Raw genomic sequence first — 16996 nt, forward strand, 5'->3', positions numbered from 1 at the left:
TGTCCCGGTCCCTGTAGTGAAGGAGGCGCGCGATCAGGGGACGAGGGGGTGCCCCCGGTTTAGGGGGCCGAGGAGGCATCCGATGCGCCCTCTCCACGCTGTACAGGGCAGTGAGATCTTCTTGGCCCACCAGCGTTCGTATCCAGTCCTCCACGAATTGGGTGGGGTTCCTCCCCTCACTTCTCTCCGGAATGCCTAAGATGCGGACGTTGTTGCGGCGCGCACGTCCTTCGGCCTCGTCCACCCTGTCCCAGATATGTTTAAGCTGTTTCTCCACTCCCTCCAACCTCGTGGAATGCTCCGTCTGTTGTGGCACTAGGTCATTCAGTGCTATCTTCTGCTCCGCCACTCGTTCCGCCAATTTGTTATGGTCCGCCCTTAATAGCGATAGGCCAGTCGCCATATTATCTGTACGCTGTTCCAGGGCTTCGCGAGTCGCTCGTATCTCATTGAGGATAAGGTCCAATTTTGCGTCCTGAGACCTTTGTCCAGTCGGCGGAATGATGTCCATGTTGGAGGAGGCCAGCGGGTCCTCGGAGCCCGTGGACTGCAGGTCCGCCGTGGCGCCCTGTTCATGGGTCCTGCCCCTATTTTTGCCCATGGATCTCGTTAGCAGGGTGGCACTGGAAAGGGCACAGCAGATCGCCGCCGCCCACCCTCGTTTCTACTCTGGACGCCGGACCGCGTCCACCGCAGGATCAGGGTGTGGTGGTCAAAGGTGAAAGCAGCGTAGACCCAGGGTCGGCAAGGAGTGCGTATAATCTCTGTCCGTGGCGTCAATATCAGGATAGGCGGCTTCCACAGGGAGGCCCAGTGGGTAGAATTGACCTCAGCTCCCAAGAGGACAGATGAAGGGAGTAAGACGGCCTACTGCAGATGTCCAATGAGTCGGCCTCACGCAGGAGCACTCGAGAAGTCTGAGCCAGCGCGTGGTGGCAGGTCCGCAGCGCACGTGTCTCACCCCCTTACCACTGGCTGGGGTCGGCTGTCCGGATATTCAGGGTCTGCTGTCCACCGTCCGCTGCCCGCTGCCGGGCACACTGCCCTCAACAGTGCGTCACTCCGCGTGGAATCCCAGTCGCAGTTCCGCCGATCGGCAAGTGCATGGGCCAGAGAGATGTCTCAGCGCAGGGCCGGGGACACTTCTCGTCCGGGACTCAGAGACAAGATGGCGCCGATGATACAGCGTAGGAGGCCTGCAGCGCCCGGGGGGGTCCGGAGCAAGTAGTGCTGGTGTCAGGTGCCGGGCACCGCTCGCCCCACAGTCCCGGTCAGCGCAGCAGGCGACAGGCGGCTCGCTCACCGTGTAGACTGGTGGCAAGCCGGTCAGCCGGCCAGAGAAAACCTCTGCTCGTTCCGCAGGTCCCCCAGCAGGGTGGCCGGGCAGGGCTCCGCAGCGGAGAGGGGGGCCGCAGGGTCACTGCAGGAGCAGGGCGCCTCTTCAGTGGTGATGTCTGCCGCTGGTGTCCGCCTCTGTGTTCCGGCGCGGAGTCCCGAACGGACCGCGCCAGAGGCTATGGGGAGGCCGGGGAGATTGCCCACTCGAGCCCGGGGCTTTACCACGAGCAGCAGGCCGCGGCCGAAGCAGCCGTGTCAACGCGTCAGCAGAGCGGGCAGAGTGGAGAAGCACCGCTCCGCTTCCAGCGGGACACCCCCGGGGGCCTCCGGTATAGTAATCAGGTGGGTTGCAGGTGGGGAAATCAGGATAATGAGCTCGTGTAGAGGACTACGGACGGAGCTCTAGAGCTACACGTCCACCATCTTCGGCTCCAGGCCACGCCCCCAAGCAAATGGCTTTAACCTAATTAAAGGCGTGACCTATTGCATTTTTAATGCTTGTTATTTAATGCTGTCTAACAACTTCTGCTGTATGGAAGGGTTATATATATTTCAGCTCCAAATGTACATCTCAACGGAGTATGCTTTTTACAGCCAGAAAATTCTTTGTAAGTTTTACACATACCTAACTGAATAATGTTTACACGTGGATCTCGAGATGTAGTACTTGTTAATATTTCAAACAGCGCTTTATTGGCTGGTGGGTTTTAAGGCCTATCAATACTATGTGTTCTCCATCTTTTTCGGCGGATAACTTATCAATACCTTTAGTACCTGCCTTTATTCAGAGAAGTGGAATTTCAGAGCTCTCAAATTTCCCTGGTCCATGTGAGAGTGGTTAATTTAGTCAAGGTTTTAACTCTGCATTGTGATCATAGTAGACCTACTTAGAAAATGATTATAGCACGACTACAAACCCCAAAAATGCTAAGAAAAACCTGGAAAGGATGAACAACTCAAGCACGGGGTTTGGAAACTCCTTAGCGCTGCAACTCTGAAAGGAAAACTGCACAAATCCCTCAATAGTATGGATTATTCAGAGTGATGACTCGGCCATCTACGGACTTTTGTGCATCGTAAGGGTCCAAAGACAAACCAAATAGTAACTTTAGGCTTGGCGTCAACCTGCTTATCCCGGACAAATAAACCTGTTTTAGAGGCCTGTTGCAATTCAGTGTTTTACACGGTAGGGCCTCAAAGTAAAAGACCACTAGCACAATGTAATGCCAGACGTGCCCCAAGCGTGAAATACGGTGTAATAGTAGAACCCACACGGAGGCGGGGGCCTTGCACCAGTGGGCGCAAAACTCCTTCTACTAGGGAAGATTCCTTCCTGTAGTCCGTCACCACTTTCAGTTACATTGGGCGAGAGAGTGTCACTTCTCATCTGAAGGGGAAGTGATCGCAGCCGGAAATTATACACGGCGCAGCTGCAGTTCCTGCCTGGATTATTATTAAAATGGTTGGTTTATCAGGGCCTTGCGCATATTAGGATTCCCCAGGCATTAAACCCATTGATACAACCTCGGGCTGAGGCCCCTGTTTGCATCTTCATTGCAGGCTTATGCCACTAAATCAGACGCTTCCTCTGCTGCTGTGCCACATTACAGACACTGCAGACGCCATGCACAGGACCAGCTTGCCTGCTTTCATTTATCTCTCCCAAATGCAGTTTAATTTGGTTTCTCTTAGAGTTCAGCAGCAAGTGATGGGAGGAGTGGTTGGGCAAGAACCCCATGATAACGAACAACAAGTGAAGCTTCGTGTTGCTAAACGCGCTCTCTGGAAAGCGAAAGTGGAAAGCGAAAAAGGACCGCGCTGCATCGGCCAGCCCACTTGGACAGGCTCGCCTGCTTTCCTTCTGAAGTAAAAGGTTTCTTGTCTTTATGGGGCCATGTGTTTCGAACACATGGCCCCATAAAGATAAGAAACCTTTTACTTCAGAAGGAAAGCAGGCGAGCCCGTCCACGTGGGCCGTCTGAAAAAGAGGAAAGTCTACGTCATGAAAAGCACTTTTCCAATGGCTGGCCACCAATTAGCATGAACGGTGACGCCAGCCAATGGAATAGAGGGGCAGGGCTTAAAGCCCTTTACTGCAACAGACCCAACAACATAAAATATCGCCGAGCGAGCTGTGCATGTTCGCAGCCACGCCAGTCGAGACCTAAAAAGGCGAAGGTCCTTAACTCAATGCCTACAATTGCATTGATTACTAAAACAAAGACAACTGATATTCAGCAGAGTGTGTTCTCTGTAGCAGGTCTTCAGTGAGAAACAAAAACTGCACAACGGCCGACAGTCACATACAGAAGAAACCACCTTTCTAGATATCTGTCATGCGTTCAGTTGCCCTCTGTTTAGCAGGTTTCGCCTGTTGAAACTGTGTCAAGTGGGCAGAAGTCTCCCAAGAGTACTCTATGGTACCTAGAATGGTCACAGCCCTCCTCGGGTGACCTACTGGGAATGTTTGAGAATTTCAGAAATTCGAAAATCGGCGTAAAAGTATGAGACTTCAAATTTCTTTGTGAAAAGGGCCCTATCTGTGCGAGAAACAGAGCAAAATGAGGACCGGTCCATGTAGGGCTTGAACACTTTAAAGTACTTCAAGGTGTGTGCTATTAGAATTGAAGTGCGGAGGTGGGTGTGTGCCTGGGTTTGTTGTTTAATGTGCATTTGCATATGTAGGTGTGTGCATCTGTTACTTAGTGTATATATGTCTGTTGGTGTGTATCTGTAAGTATGTCAATGTAAATGGCTGTCTGCGAGGGAGTGTTTGAGTGAAATGGCCGCAGTCAAAGATGAGCGTGTTCCAAACTTACGTCACGCCCACGGAATCCATTGCCTCCTTTACTTCCTCTGCTGCCTGCACTGCCTTTTCCTCCCTTGAAAGAAAAATATGAACAAATCATAAACATATTAAAGACACTGAGAACTCAAAAATACTCATTCAAAGCTGTGCAGATACACCACAATCATTAGCAATCCTATCAACATGGCCAACCCTTCCTGCTACTAGTGTATTCCAATCTAAACATCAATGTGAAGCAACCAAGGAGGTGTCGTCCAACCATCTCTGTGCCACTGCAGAGGGTTCCCCTCCGAACAAGTATCATAACCAAGGTTATGGGATCACTCCAAGGCACCAAGAATGCAATGCTCTAGTCTTGGGTATTCCTTCCACAAATCATTGTTCCCTGGTGTGTTTGTTCAACTGGATCAACTGAAGTGCACTTCGACTACAACTAACAGGATGCTTGAGTTGTTTAATGGAAAGCACTGAGGACATGGATGCATCTGGAGCCGTAATCATATCCCTTCAGTGTGATGCTGAGAAGTTTCATATGGGTCAGACATACAACCAGAGTGGAAATGAAACGTTGAATCAAACCCCCATTTCATGGTAGTTTATGGATGGCTGGCATGCTGTCCTATTACTGTGCCCGCAATTAAGAGTCATCAATGATGTGTTGCTTTGAATCAGACCCTACAAATGCAGTGGAGCGGTGGTTCTGCATCCACCCCACCTCTTACATGAAGGAGCGGTCCTTGATCTCTCACCAGATCCATGATCTACTGCAAGCAAGATGTGGAGGGGAACCCTGAGGGCTACCGGCTGCTACAAACATCTTGCAGGTTAAGCCCCGCTAACGACGGCTAACTGCTGAGCTAAGTACACTCTCTGTGGGGCTTCAAACGGTGTGATGCTATTGGCATCACTACACTAGGAGATGTAGTGACCCAAAACACCGCCAGCTAGTTTGTAGACTTCCAAACCCTGCTTGATCTACATATGCAACAGTTCTCCCAGTCTCTAGAGCTCCACCAGTGCCTTCCCACATATTAAAATTTGTGCTGGGCCTGAATTTAATCTACAAAGCAGCTTATGGGCAAGATCTGTAAGACACAACATATCGCGACTATACCGCTCACTCGTTATTAACACGCCAGGCACTGACATGCACTACGTGAAGCATGGGAGTCCGACATCGGCCCACTCAAGGAGGAGGAATGGTGTGATGCCCCAATGGCCCTAACAGAAGCAACAACTCACACTGATTCAATTCATATTCCTCCGCCGCACTTATCTGGCACACACAAGATTCTGAAGCTCTAGGAGTGAATCTTCCCCAAAATGCTTAAGAATCAAGGTCTCAGAAGGCAACTTTATGCACACTACTTGGTGGTGTCGGGTGATACAGACCTTTTGGTGTGGAGTTGCATGCAGGTTGTCACTGGCACTCGGAAGACCCATGGAATTTACACACAAGATAGCCCTCACACACAGAGGCTCTCATACAGATTGGTATGACAGTCGCCAAAAGAGACATTGCAAATGAATGGCAAAATGTGAGTTCACAACATGACCTGGAGGTATGGGCTCATCATGGACTCTACCACTATAAGACAAATAAACTCCCAGTACATAGAGCCTAGGGCTGTCCCCAAAAGTACCAAAAGTTTTGGGAAGCTTGGGGAAATGATACGGGTATTGCATTGTGGTCCATTGGAGGGGTACATGTATGAGGTAGAGAATAGGTATGGTAACATCAGAGATACACTGTAAATGAATAATGTCATTGCTTATTGGAGACTAGCACTTCCGCTATTGCTTGTAAGACAAAGGGGGCTCACAGCCTACCCATTACATACCATTGGTTGGCTTCATTGACACTCTCACTTCGTTGCATCACATTGGTCAGACGCTGCCAGCGTCATTTCTTCTACATGTGTTTGTCCCTTTACCCGAGCACTGACCTTCCTTTGGTGCTTAGTGCTCTTCCACTACTTCGGCATTTTTGGAGGTGCTTTTTATGATTTTTTCTTGCAGCACTCCATAAGAGAGGGCACATGTTTGCTGGCCTGCTCTTCTCTACCCACCTGCAGTGTGGTTGCTTGCATCCGTCCCGTCAATCCCACCCTCTCCCACATTCATTTGTTGCTTGCCCCTGTCCATACCACTCCCTCCTGCATTCCACTGTTGCTTGCTCCATCCATCCCACCCCTGCCGCATCCCGCTGTTGTTGCTTGCCTCGTCCGTTTCATTCCTTTCCACGTTGTAACGTTGCATGCCCCCGTCCCCCCCGCAATCCCTTGTTGCTTGCTGCCATTACTCCCACTGCATTTTATTGGTGTTGCTTTCTTATCTACCACCTATACCTACACCCTCCCACATTCTGTTTTGCTTGCCCCTGTACGTAGTCACCTCCCCCTGTAGTTGTTTGTCCCTTACCGCCGCCCCACCCCAACTGCGTGCTTGCCACGGCCCGGCTCCCTTCCCATCTCAGACGGGAAGTAGCTGCTTTTTTTATGACATATGACTAAGATTCAAAGTTAATTCTAAACAAGAATTTACAATGCAATGGTCTCTGCATTATTAAAGGTAGAGCTATTGGCATTGCTCATGAAATTTTTTTTTTTTTATCATAAATAAATGGCATTGTCATTTACATTGCCAATAGCTTAATCGTTAAATAAATGGCATTGTCATTTACAATGCCAGTAGCTTAATCGCTCGCAAATGCATGACCGATTGCATTTACACCCACACAGAGCCACACACACAAAGCCACCCACACACACACAGTGCCACCCACAGAGCCACACACAGAGCCACACACATACAGAGCCCACACACACAGAGCCCCACACACACACAGAGCCCTACACACACAGAGCCCCCCACACACCTAGAGCCACATACACACCCAGAGCCACATACACACCCAGAGCCACAAACACACCCAGAGCCACATACACACCAAGAGCCACATACACACACAGAGCCACATACACACATAGAGCAACATACACACACAGACCCACATACACACATAGAGCCACATACACACACAGAGCCACACACACACACAGGAGAGCAAGCACAGCGAGGGGGCAGGGGTTCTGAGGTGCACTGGCATAAAGTTTGGGGTGCGGCGTGAAAGGACTCTCTCTCCTGCACACTGTACTGGAATAGATAGGTTGCATATCAGCAAAGATGCAATCCTCCAATTCAGGCCTTTTCTTTGACAAATGAATTTATTAAGAATTGATAGTTTAAGTAAATAAAATGAAGTGGAGCAGGACTGCAGTGCTTTGGTAAATTAAAAGCATAGCCAGGCGCCTGTTGACCCGCATCAAGGTGGTGTCTGTGCATAGGTGGTCATTAAAACAGCACCAACCTCGACTCAGTTGTCTCTGGTTAATAAGACACACGGATGGAGTTTGAGGTCCATGGGTGATGAAAAAGTCAATCCAGGTTTGTTTTTTTCTTTGAATTTCGTGACTTGTATTCCTGCTTTTGTACGTGAATGTCACAATTATAAGTCTTGTGGTTAAAACCTGGCCTGGACCAACCTTGTAAACATGGCAGAGCTGGTGCCTCGGATTGATTTACTTCATGCCTATTTCCTGCACCCTCACTAGATACACAAGGCTTCATCGGAGGCAACAACTCATATGCTCACAACATACAATACTTCATTTCGGGCCACAACAACCCACTGAAATAATACACATAGACGCCATGGGAGGCTACAACACTACACTGCAGCTAGGTATACAAGACTCCATCTGAGGCTAAAACACTATGCTCACTATGTGCACAAGACTCTGAGAGTACCATCCCAGGGTGCGCACAAATCTCCATCTGAGGCCAGCTACAACACACCCTCTACCTCATGATGGACACAAGACTCTATTTGAGATTACAACACCCAGTCTAATGGAACCCACGAAGATTGCTTTTTCTCAGCATCTTTTCCTCCAGAATTGAGAAAGAAAGCACAAAACTAAAATGGTTATCCTGCTTCGCCACTTTAAGATCAGAATACATAAGAAATTAGTAATTCAGTTCACCCCATTGCCTCTAGGCTGTGTTCTCTAGCAAGGCCCAGTCGTGTCGTACTTCCTCTCTAAACTTTACATGCAACCACTCTGCACAATGCTGCCAGAAAAAGATATGTCCCAGGATGCACAACTATGCCTTGGAATCACTAATGCATCTCACATAACAAATCTGAAAATCTTGCAGGGGAGGGCTGTCGAACAATGAGACAGTCCCTGCCCCGGTCCTACCAGTGTTAGTCCAATGAAACAGTATGGCGGGTCTGGCACGTGACCACTAAACCGTTCCTCTCAAGAGGCAAGTGCCTTTGGAGGAAAGACATGCGACCGATCCTTCTCCAGACCACGCGCCCTTTCAGAGGCACCTCTTTTGTAACTGAAATTCTTGGCGCTTTAATAATCACTTTGATAATCACCAAGCAGACCGTTATTTACTTGACGGATCTTAGAAAAGCGAAAGGCCTACTGAGATTGAAACCTGTGACGTGGTAGTTACACACAGACCTCTGCCGCCCATCTCCGACACACGCTCTCAACACAAAGAACAGAAACTGGAAACAGAGAAGGATGACGGTGGTCAGTTTTCGTTTTTAATTGGGTCAGTGAGAAAAAAAGGGATGTTGTGGGGGATGGGGCTGTCAGCACTGACCCCTTTCCCCCCTACAACGTGCTTTCCGAGGCTCAGATGGATTTACCCTCCCCGTTGTTGTGCCCTGCAGATATCATTATTGTAGACCCCCCACCCCCTCATTTCCTTCCGAGAACAGTGTCAGGGGGGCTCTTGGGGTGAGCCTCCACCCGTAGCATCTCCCTGCACTCGCCCTACCCCCTGCAGTTTGTAAATCCTGCCATTACTCATTACTTCCGCTGGTAGGACTGCTCGGTAGGCACGCTTACCTGCTGTGCAGGTTGTCACTTCTTGCAACCATCACACACTGAGGCATATTCTCCAGTCTTCATTCTAAGCTTGGAACAAACGAATACCATTGAGAGCACAATGGCAACGTTTGCTGTTAATTCTGACTATTTTGTGTTGTAGGGTTAATCTGTATTCCAAGGGGTTTAATGTTCTCATTTAATACCTGCTGTGAGTAGGATAGAAATGGGTGCAGTGGCCTCCGTGTGGTGTGGGGCAGATATGGGGGAAGGGGCAGGGAGTGAAGGGGGTGGAAAAGGAAGAAACAGATTTGGCATGCATGCTCCTCCTTTTGAAGAAGATCATGTTTCTCGGGGACTGGGGACTGAAGCTGGACTGCAGTGACAGCAAAAATTACGGGCGATTTCACCAATTGTAATTACGAGGCGGTAAAATGTACGGTGTTCCCAAACCCGGTAAACTAGGTGTAGGAATAAAGTAAGCTGGACTGCAGTGACAGCAAAAATCACGGGCGATTTCACTAACTGTAATTACGAGTCGGTAAAATGTACGGTGTTCCCAAACCCGGTAAACTAGGTGCAGGAATAAAGTGTTAGTCACAGAGGAATCCTAAATGGTCATTCTGCCCAGCCTGGCTCATTATAATCAGAACCCTAGTAAAGAAACCAGGCTATTAATCTAGTGTGGTACAGTTGAGCTTTCCAATAACTAACCTAGAACAAGAAAAACGCAAAATGGTGGCCGCAACTCCGAAAATTTTGGAATCGGGGGCGTGTTTTGGCGTTCTGAGTGACGGATGACATCACAGGGCGAAAGAACGCCAAAAACACCCCCCCGAATCCGAAAGAGACGGGGCTTGGAAGGAGTGACGCCCCTCTCATCCAATGGCTGGCCTCCTTTTAGGGAGCCAGCCAATGGAAGAGAGAGGCGGGTTCAAGCCCCATACTACAAATCATTAAATCTCCCACCGGAGGTGGGGGAGGAGCTTAGCGCGCATCCAAGATGGTCGCGTGAGCACAGGGCTCCCGAGACCCTCGCCGCCTCCCGCATATATCCTGCCACTAATCCTGCCACAGATGACGGGTTATTGAAGATTTAACCCTGCTGATCTGAATGCTCTTTTCCGAATTTGATTTGGATGCCGGGAACCAGACTTACTCTGTTTGCAAGTTGGCGGCCTACCACGGGGAGCAGCCTGGGACTCTGGTCCCCGAAGTACCCGGGTGGTAATTGAACAACAACGGCCAGTGGAGGTTGTCTTGTGCCCCCGTGGTACTTTCGGTTTAGTTTTCGGACTCTCTGGGCTGAACCCAGCTTCCATCTTACTCCAGTCTCCCGAGGTCTACACTTGGCTTGTGCGCTGGCCCGCCACTCTTCGTGCTTTAGACTTTTCAGAGATTGACCTGAGGAGGAGCCATTCATACCAGATCTCAAAGGGCCCTCAGGGGCACGTTGCACACTATGGCGGGCAAGCCTGAAGGCGAAAAGCGGACGACCTTGAACACGCACCGAGGGGGTGCCTCTCAAACGAACATCATGGATCGCTACACCCGTCCTAAAGGTTCCCCCAGTGGTGCGTGCAACACACCGGACGACACCAGAGATGGCTCTGCGTCGACGGCGGAGCTGACCTTGCGGGACGTCATGGGCGCCATTGCGGAGATTAAGACTTCCGTGGGCCAGCAGTATGAGACACTGGCCTTGAAGTTAGACACGGTGGCGATCGACATTAACTTGATCAGGACAGATCTGGCGAAGACCAATGAAAGGGTCAAGTCTTTGGACATCAAGACCGCCAGTCTTATAACCGACGTGTCTGATCTTCAAATTGAGGTCCGAAACCTACGCTCCACTAACGACCTGTTCGCCCGCCGGTTGGAAGACTCCGAGAGTCGTGCAAGGCGCAACAATGTCCGCATTATTGGGGTTCCGGAGAAGTCCTCTGAGATGACTACAGATCTCCTCGTGGAGGACCTGATACTGAACCATCTGGCCCCCAAAGGCCTCAGTAACTTTTTTGCAGTTGAGCGCGCCCACCGTGTTCCGGGTGGAGCTCATAAGCCAGGCGCTCCGCCGCGACCCATAATAGCTAGAATTTTCAACTTCAGGGACAGGGACGCTATTCTACAGGCATCGCGAACCGGAGGTCCCACGAAATTTGAGAATGCAACCGTCAGCTTTTACCCGGACTTTACCCAAGCAGTTCAGAAGCAGAGAATGGGATTTATGGGGGTCAAGCGGAGGATGCGGGACATGGGAGTGAAGTACTCTATGCTCTTTCCTGCCCGGCTTCGGGTTGAATACAACGAGCGAACGCTTTTCTTTGATCGGCCTGAGGTCGTCAGTGACTGGATAGACACTATACCGGCGCGTCGAGACCGCCCGGATCTCTCGGAGGGCGCAGAAGGTGGCCTGCAGGAACAGGAGTGAGGGGTGACTACGGCACACCAAGTGACTGGACTTTGCAGCAGTGGTTTGATGATTTCCTATGTGAATATTCTTGTTTGCTGAGCCCGGGGGTGGCGGGGGGGCACGGAACTCTTCCTCCTCCTGGGGTTTCTTTTTTTTGTAGACTAGTTTCTGGTTAGGGCGACAGGCACACTGCAAGTTGGTGTGGTTCATTGGACTAGCGCAGGGGTGCATGGTGGGGGGATTTGTTCTAGGAGTTTTCTTGGGGGTGGGCTGGGAAATTTTGTTAGGCTTTGTTGGGTTTAGAGGCAATGTTTCACGATTTATTTTGATTTCGATGTCTGCTTCGCTGGAAGGGGGAGTCGATCCTTACTGTTGGGATGGGGGGTAGGGGGCTGAGGGTCATCAGTTGGAACGTCAATGGCCTGGGGGATGGTATCAAACGGGGTATAGTGTTTCTTTTTTTTTGCAGACTAGTTTCTGGTTAGGGCGACAGGCACACTGCAAGTTGGTGTGGTTCATTGGACTAGCGCAGGGGTGCATGGTGGGGGGATTTGTTGTAGGAGTTTTCTTGGAGGTGGGCTGGGGAATTTTGTTAGGCTTTGTTGGGTTTAGAGGCAATGTTTCACGATTTATTTTGATTTCGATGTCTGCTTCGCTGGAAGGGGGAGTCGATCCTTACTGTTGGGATGGGGGGTAGGGGGCTGAGGGTCATCAGTTGGAACGTCAATGGCCTGGGGGATGGTATCAAACGGGGTATAGTGTCGCAATTCCTGAAACGTTTCTCCCCTGATGTGGTGTTGTTACAAGAAACGCATTTGATTGGGAACATATGTCGTGCAATGAACCGCCGAGGGTATCGTCTGGTCGCCCACTCTGGATTCACCACTGGGTCGAGAGGGGCGGGGATTCTAGTCAGAAGCTCCCTCTCCCTTGCAATAGACGTGACCACTCTAGATGATAGAGGTAGATATGCTGTTGTTTCCGGCAGATGGGAGGGGAAGACGATCTCCATACTTTCTGTTTATGTCCCGCCTGGCTTACAAACTACGACATTTGCAGACCTGGGGGAGATAATACTGGGACTCCCAGAGGGTATTTTAATTGTGGGCGGAGACTTCAACTCAGTGGTCTGTGGCACAGAGGATCGTAGCCCCCCAAGAGACCATGTGAAATCACAGTCTTGGTTGAGTAACTTCTTGGAGACGCTGGGTCTAGTGGATTGCTGGAGGTTGATGTACCCTGGGCAGGCACAGTACACCTTTCCTTCTGGAGCGCACGGGAGCCTCTCCCGACTTGATTACATACTTGTGCCGGCGGCGCAGGCCGTCTCGGTTAGGGAGGTTAGACACCTGGCCCGGGGTATATGCGATCACTCCCCAGTGTGGCTCTCCATTGATGCTCAGTTTGGGGCGGAGGGTAGAGTGGCCCCGCTTAATCCCTGGCACTTTCGTAATCCCAAAACCAGGGCGGGTATGGTCAAGTCCATCGATCAGTACTTTGCTGAGAATGTGGGGTCGGTGTCCTCTTCTGTTTCCTTGTGGGAGGCTTTTAAGACTGTGATCCGTGGTCAAGCCCTCTCTCTGATTGCCGATGCTAAGAAAAGGAAGATTGAGGAGGTAGAAAGATTGGAGGCTGACCTCAGTGGCTTGGAGAGAGAGTTGGAGTCTGGTGCGACACAAGAAAGACGGCATGCGCTGCATCTTAAACAGTCGGATTATCGTGCTCTGGTGACAGACGCTGTCAAGGCTATGAGCCGGGAGCAGCGGGGACGATTGTATGATGTGGGAGATAAAGCGGGAAAGTTGATTGCCTGGTTGGATAAGAAAGAAAGGGCGAGTCGTGTGGTGCCTGTGATAGAACGTGCTGATGGAGTGCGAGTGATTGACCCCGTTGACATAGTGGAGAGTTTTGCGTGTTATTTCCAGAAGGTGTATGCACCAGTCTCAGACAGACCGGAGGAAGACTCGCATCTGTTGCTTAGGGATATCGCCTTGCCCTGTCTGTCTGATTCAGACAAAGAGCTCATGGAATCGGAATTCTCCAATGATGAAGTGGCGCTCGCTATCCGCTCCATCCGTTCGGGCAAGGCCATGGGCCCGAATGGTATTCCCATCGAGCTGTACAAGTTACGTCCGGATAAATTGGCGCCTTATCTCCGCGAGATGTTCCTGGAGTCGCGTGAGATTGGGTCACTCCCACGGGACCAGCGACTTGCATCCATCGTTGTGATTCCCAAAGAGGGTAAACCCCGGGATTTATGTGCCTCATATAGACCGATATCACTTTTAAATGCCGAACCCAAAATCCTGGCAAAACTGTTGGCTAATCGCCTCATAAAGGTGATTGGCGACTTGATACACCCAGATCAGTCCGGATTTATTCCGCACCGCAACACGGCGCTCAACTTACGTCGTCTTCATGGCGTCCTGGCGAGTGCGGGGTTCTTACGTGAGCCGGCCATCTTGGTGTCCTTGGATGCCATGATGGCCTTTGACACCGTAGAATGGCCGTATTTGTGGGCCGCCCTCGCGAAGTTTGGGTTCGGCCCCGGGTTTATCGGTTGGGTTAAACTCGTGTATGCGGAGCCGCTTGCCCAGGTTGTGGTTAATGGTAGGGTCTCGAAGTCCTTTGTGCTTGGGAGGGGTACACGACAGGGATGCCCGTTATCTCCTTTGCTGTTCGCGCTCGCCCTGGAACCCCTAGCGGCTTGGCTGCGATGGGAACCGTCACTTAAGGGAATCAGGTGGACCCCTGACTTTGAGGACCGCCTATCGTCATACGCAGATGATATTCTGCTATACCTCACCTCCCCACGGAAATCGTTGGGAGTACTGTTTGATGTCCTCAGCTCATTTGGCAAAAACTCCGGCCTGGTGATTAATTGGGCTAAATCCTGCATCTATGCACTCACTGGTGATGTCCCCCTGCTACCGCGCAACTGCCCGATACAGATAACGCAGATTGGATTCAAATATTTAGGGATCTTTATATCATTAGACCCCGCGATACGTTATGAGCGCAACCTGCTCCCCCCGCTGCTCCGGCTTAAATCTGATGTAGTGGCCTGGAGTGGCCTGCCGTTGTCCCCGCTCAGAAGGGCTGCCCTTTTTAAGATGATGTCCCTGCCCCGGTTCTTATACGCCCTTCAGAATACACTTGATCTCGTACCAGCACGATACTTTTGCGAGGTAGAGGGTCTGCAGAGGCAATTAGTTTGGGGCGGGCGTTCTCGTATCGCTCTTGCAAAATTGACACTGCCTTGGTACGACGGGGGCATTGCATTGCCGGACATCAGGCGCTACTATTGGGCATCTCAATTGAGTGCCGTTAACCATGCCATGAAATGGACAAATGGCAGTTGCCGGGAGGGATTTATAACAGGGCATTATATTCTAAATCGAATTGCGCAGTACTGTCAGGGCCCACCGCAGTGGCCGTGCGGGTGTGGAGAAGTGCGAACGCAGCCATGGGATGGTCTGACAAATTGACTAGGGCGACCCCGCTTTATGCGGCGGAGAGACTGGGTAGCCTGTGGACGACGAAGGGATTCGAGAAGTGGGACCTTATCTGTATCAGTACGATTGGGGATCTGTGGGTCAAAGATAGGATCAAGACCCTTGAGGAGCTGCAGTCGGAATATGCTCTTAGTAATAGGGAGCAGTTTCGCTATATACAGATCCGACATGCGCTCCACTCGGTCTTCCCGACCGGAACTGTCACTCCGGAATCCTCCCCCCTTGAGGATAGAGTGCTCGATGGCTGTACTCCCAATAGCACCATATCTCTCATATATAAAAAATGTATTAACGACCGAACGGATCTGCTTCTACAGCTCCGTGAGGCGTGGACCGGTGATGGACTGGAATTGGACGATGTTATGTTATGTTATGTTATGTTATTGGGGTTGCTTATATAGCGCACGGCTACTCCAGGGAGTGTCCCGGCGCTTTCTGACCCCAAACTGAGAAAGAAGATGGAAGAAAACACAAACATAACAAGTTACTGCTTGTAAAGCCAGGTTTTCAGGGCCTTTCTGAAGGCAAGCAGATTAGAAGTACGGCGCAGATCCACAGGCAAGGAATTCCATAGTTTTGGGGCAAGATGTGTAAAGGAACGACCACCTATCCTGACCCTTCTAATGGGAGGAACCATTGCCAGGCCAAGACATTCAGATCGGAGAGATCTGGTGGGTTTATAGAAAAGAAGCCGTTTCTGAATGTACGAGGCCCCAACCAAATGGAGTGCCTTGTGGGCTAAAGTGAGAGCCTTGAAAGTAATACGCTTCTTAACTGGGAGCCAATGAAGGGAAGAAAGCAGCTCTGAAGCCCGAGCTTGTCGAGGTAGGCCAAAGATCGCCCTTGCTGCAGAGTTTTGAACTACCTGAAGTTGGTGCAGGAGGTAGTCCGGTAAACCCAGGTAGAGGACATTTGAGTAATCAATCCTGGAGCAAATCAAAGCCTGTACCGTCAGCTTCCTGTGGACTAAAGGGAGCAGAGGAAGACATTTTCGCAGCATTTTTAACAGACCAAAACAGGTGTTGGAGAGACCTGTGATCTGTGTTTTCAGCGAAAGGGTGTTATCAATTTTGATCCCCAAGTTTTTTGCAACCACAGAGGAAGAGGAAGGGGGTGACATACACACCGGCCACCATTCCTGCCACGGTGGATCTGCTTGACAGCCGAAGAAAAGCACCTCAGATTTATCAGGGTTGCATTTGAGGCTGCTTCGCTGAAACCAGTCGAAGACAGCCCCCAGGCAACCCCGGATGCTCTCCCCGTCAAACTCCATGCCCTTCTTGCAGGTGAAGAGAAGCTGGGTGTCGTCAGCGTATGATATGATCTGGGCACCCATGGACTCCGCAAGTACCGCCAGTGGAGTCATGAAGATGTTAAAAAGGGTCGGGCTAAGCACCGACCCTTGTGGGACTCCAACATCCATAGGCGGCACCTCTGCGGAGTACGGCGGGGCCCAGACCACTTGTCGACGACTCGCTAGGTAAGATCTCAACCAACTCAACACCGTTCCACGGAGACCAATCTCGTGAAGTCTTCTCAAGAGGGCCTCATGCGGGACGGTGTCGAAGGCCGCCGACAGATCCAACATCACCAGCATAGCTCTTCCCCCTGCGTCGAGAACTTCCTTAATGGCTTCGTTTACTTCCAAAAGAGCGGTCTCGGTGCTCAAATTGGAGCGGAAGCCAGATTGGGTAGGGTGGAGTAACCCCTGGTCTTCCAAGAAGGAGGAAAGCACAGAGTGGACGTGCTTCTCGACGATCTTAGCCAGACTGGGCAGGAGAGATATGGGCCTATAGTTCGCATGTATCTCTGGGTCAAGGCCTGGTTTTTTTAGAAGGGGAACAACCATTGCCTTCTTCCATGCTGGCGGAACCATGCCACTGGATAGGGATGAATTCAAGATAGGGTAAATCAGGGAATTGAAAATCTTGGCATTCCTAGCTAGAAAACTCGCCGGACAGGGGTCAAGCGGAGAGCCTGATTTAATTCTGAGTAGGAGATCCAAAGAAGT

The 16996-nt window shown here is 50.7% G+C and overlaps 1 protein-coding gene across 1 annotated transcript in view; it reads right to left on the minus strand.

Moving 5' to 3' along the window:
• The window catches only part of LOC144790854 (uncharacterized), a 399375-nt gene that overhangs the window by 116430 nt on the left and 265949 nt on the right, over window positions 1-16996 (minus strand). Inside the window, exon 21 of the mRNA XM_078665519.1 lies at window positions 4158-4220. Coding sequence (XP_078521645.1) covers window positions 4158-4220 — 63 coding nt within the window. The remainder of the gene's footprint in view (window positions 1-4157; window positions 4221-16996) is intronic.

The sequence above is a fragment of the Lissotriton helveticus genome, chromosome 11, assembly GCF_964261635.1.
Source record: "Lissotriton helveticus chromosome 11, aLisHel1.1, whole genome shotgun sequence".
Taxonomy (NCBI): Eukaryota; Metazoa; Chordata; class Amphibia; order Caudata; family Salamandridae; genus Lissotriton; species Lissotriton helveticus.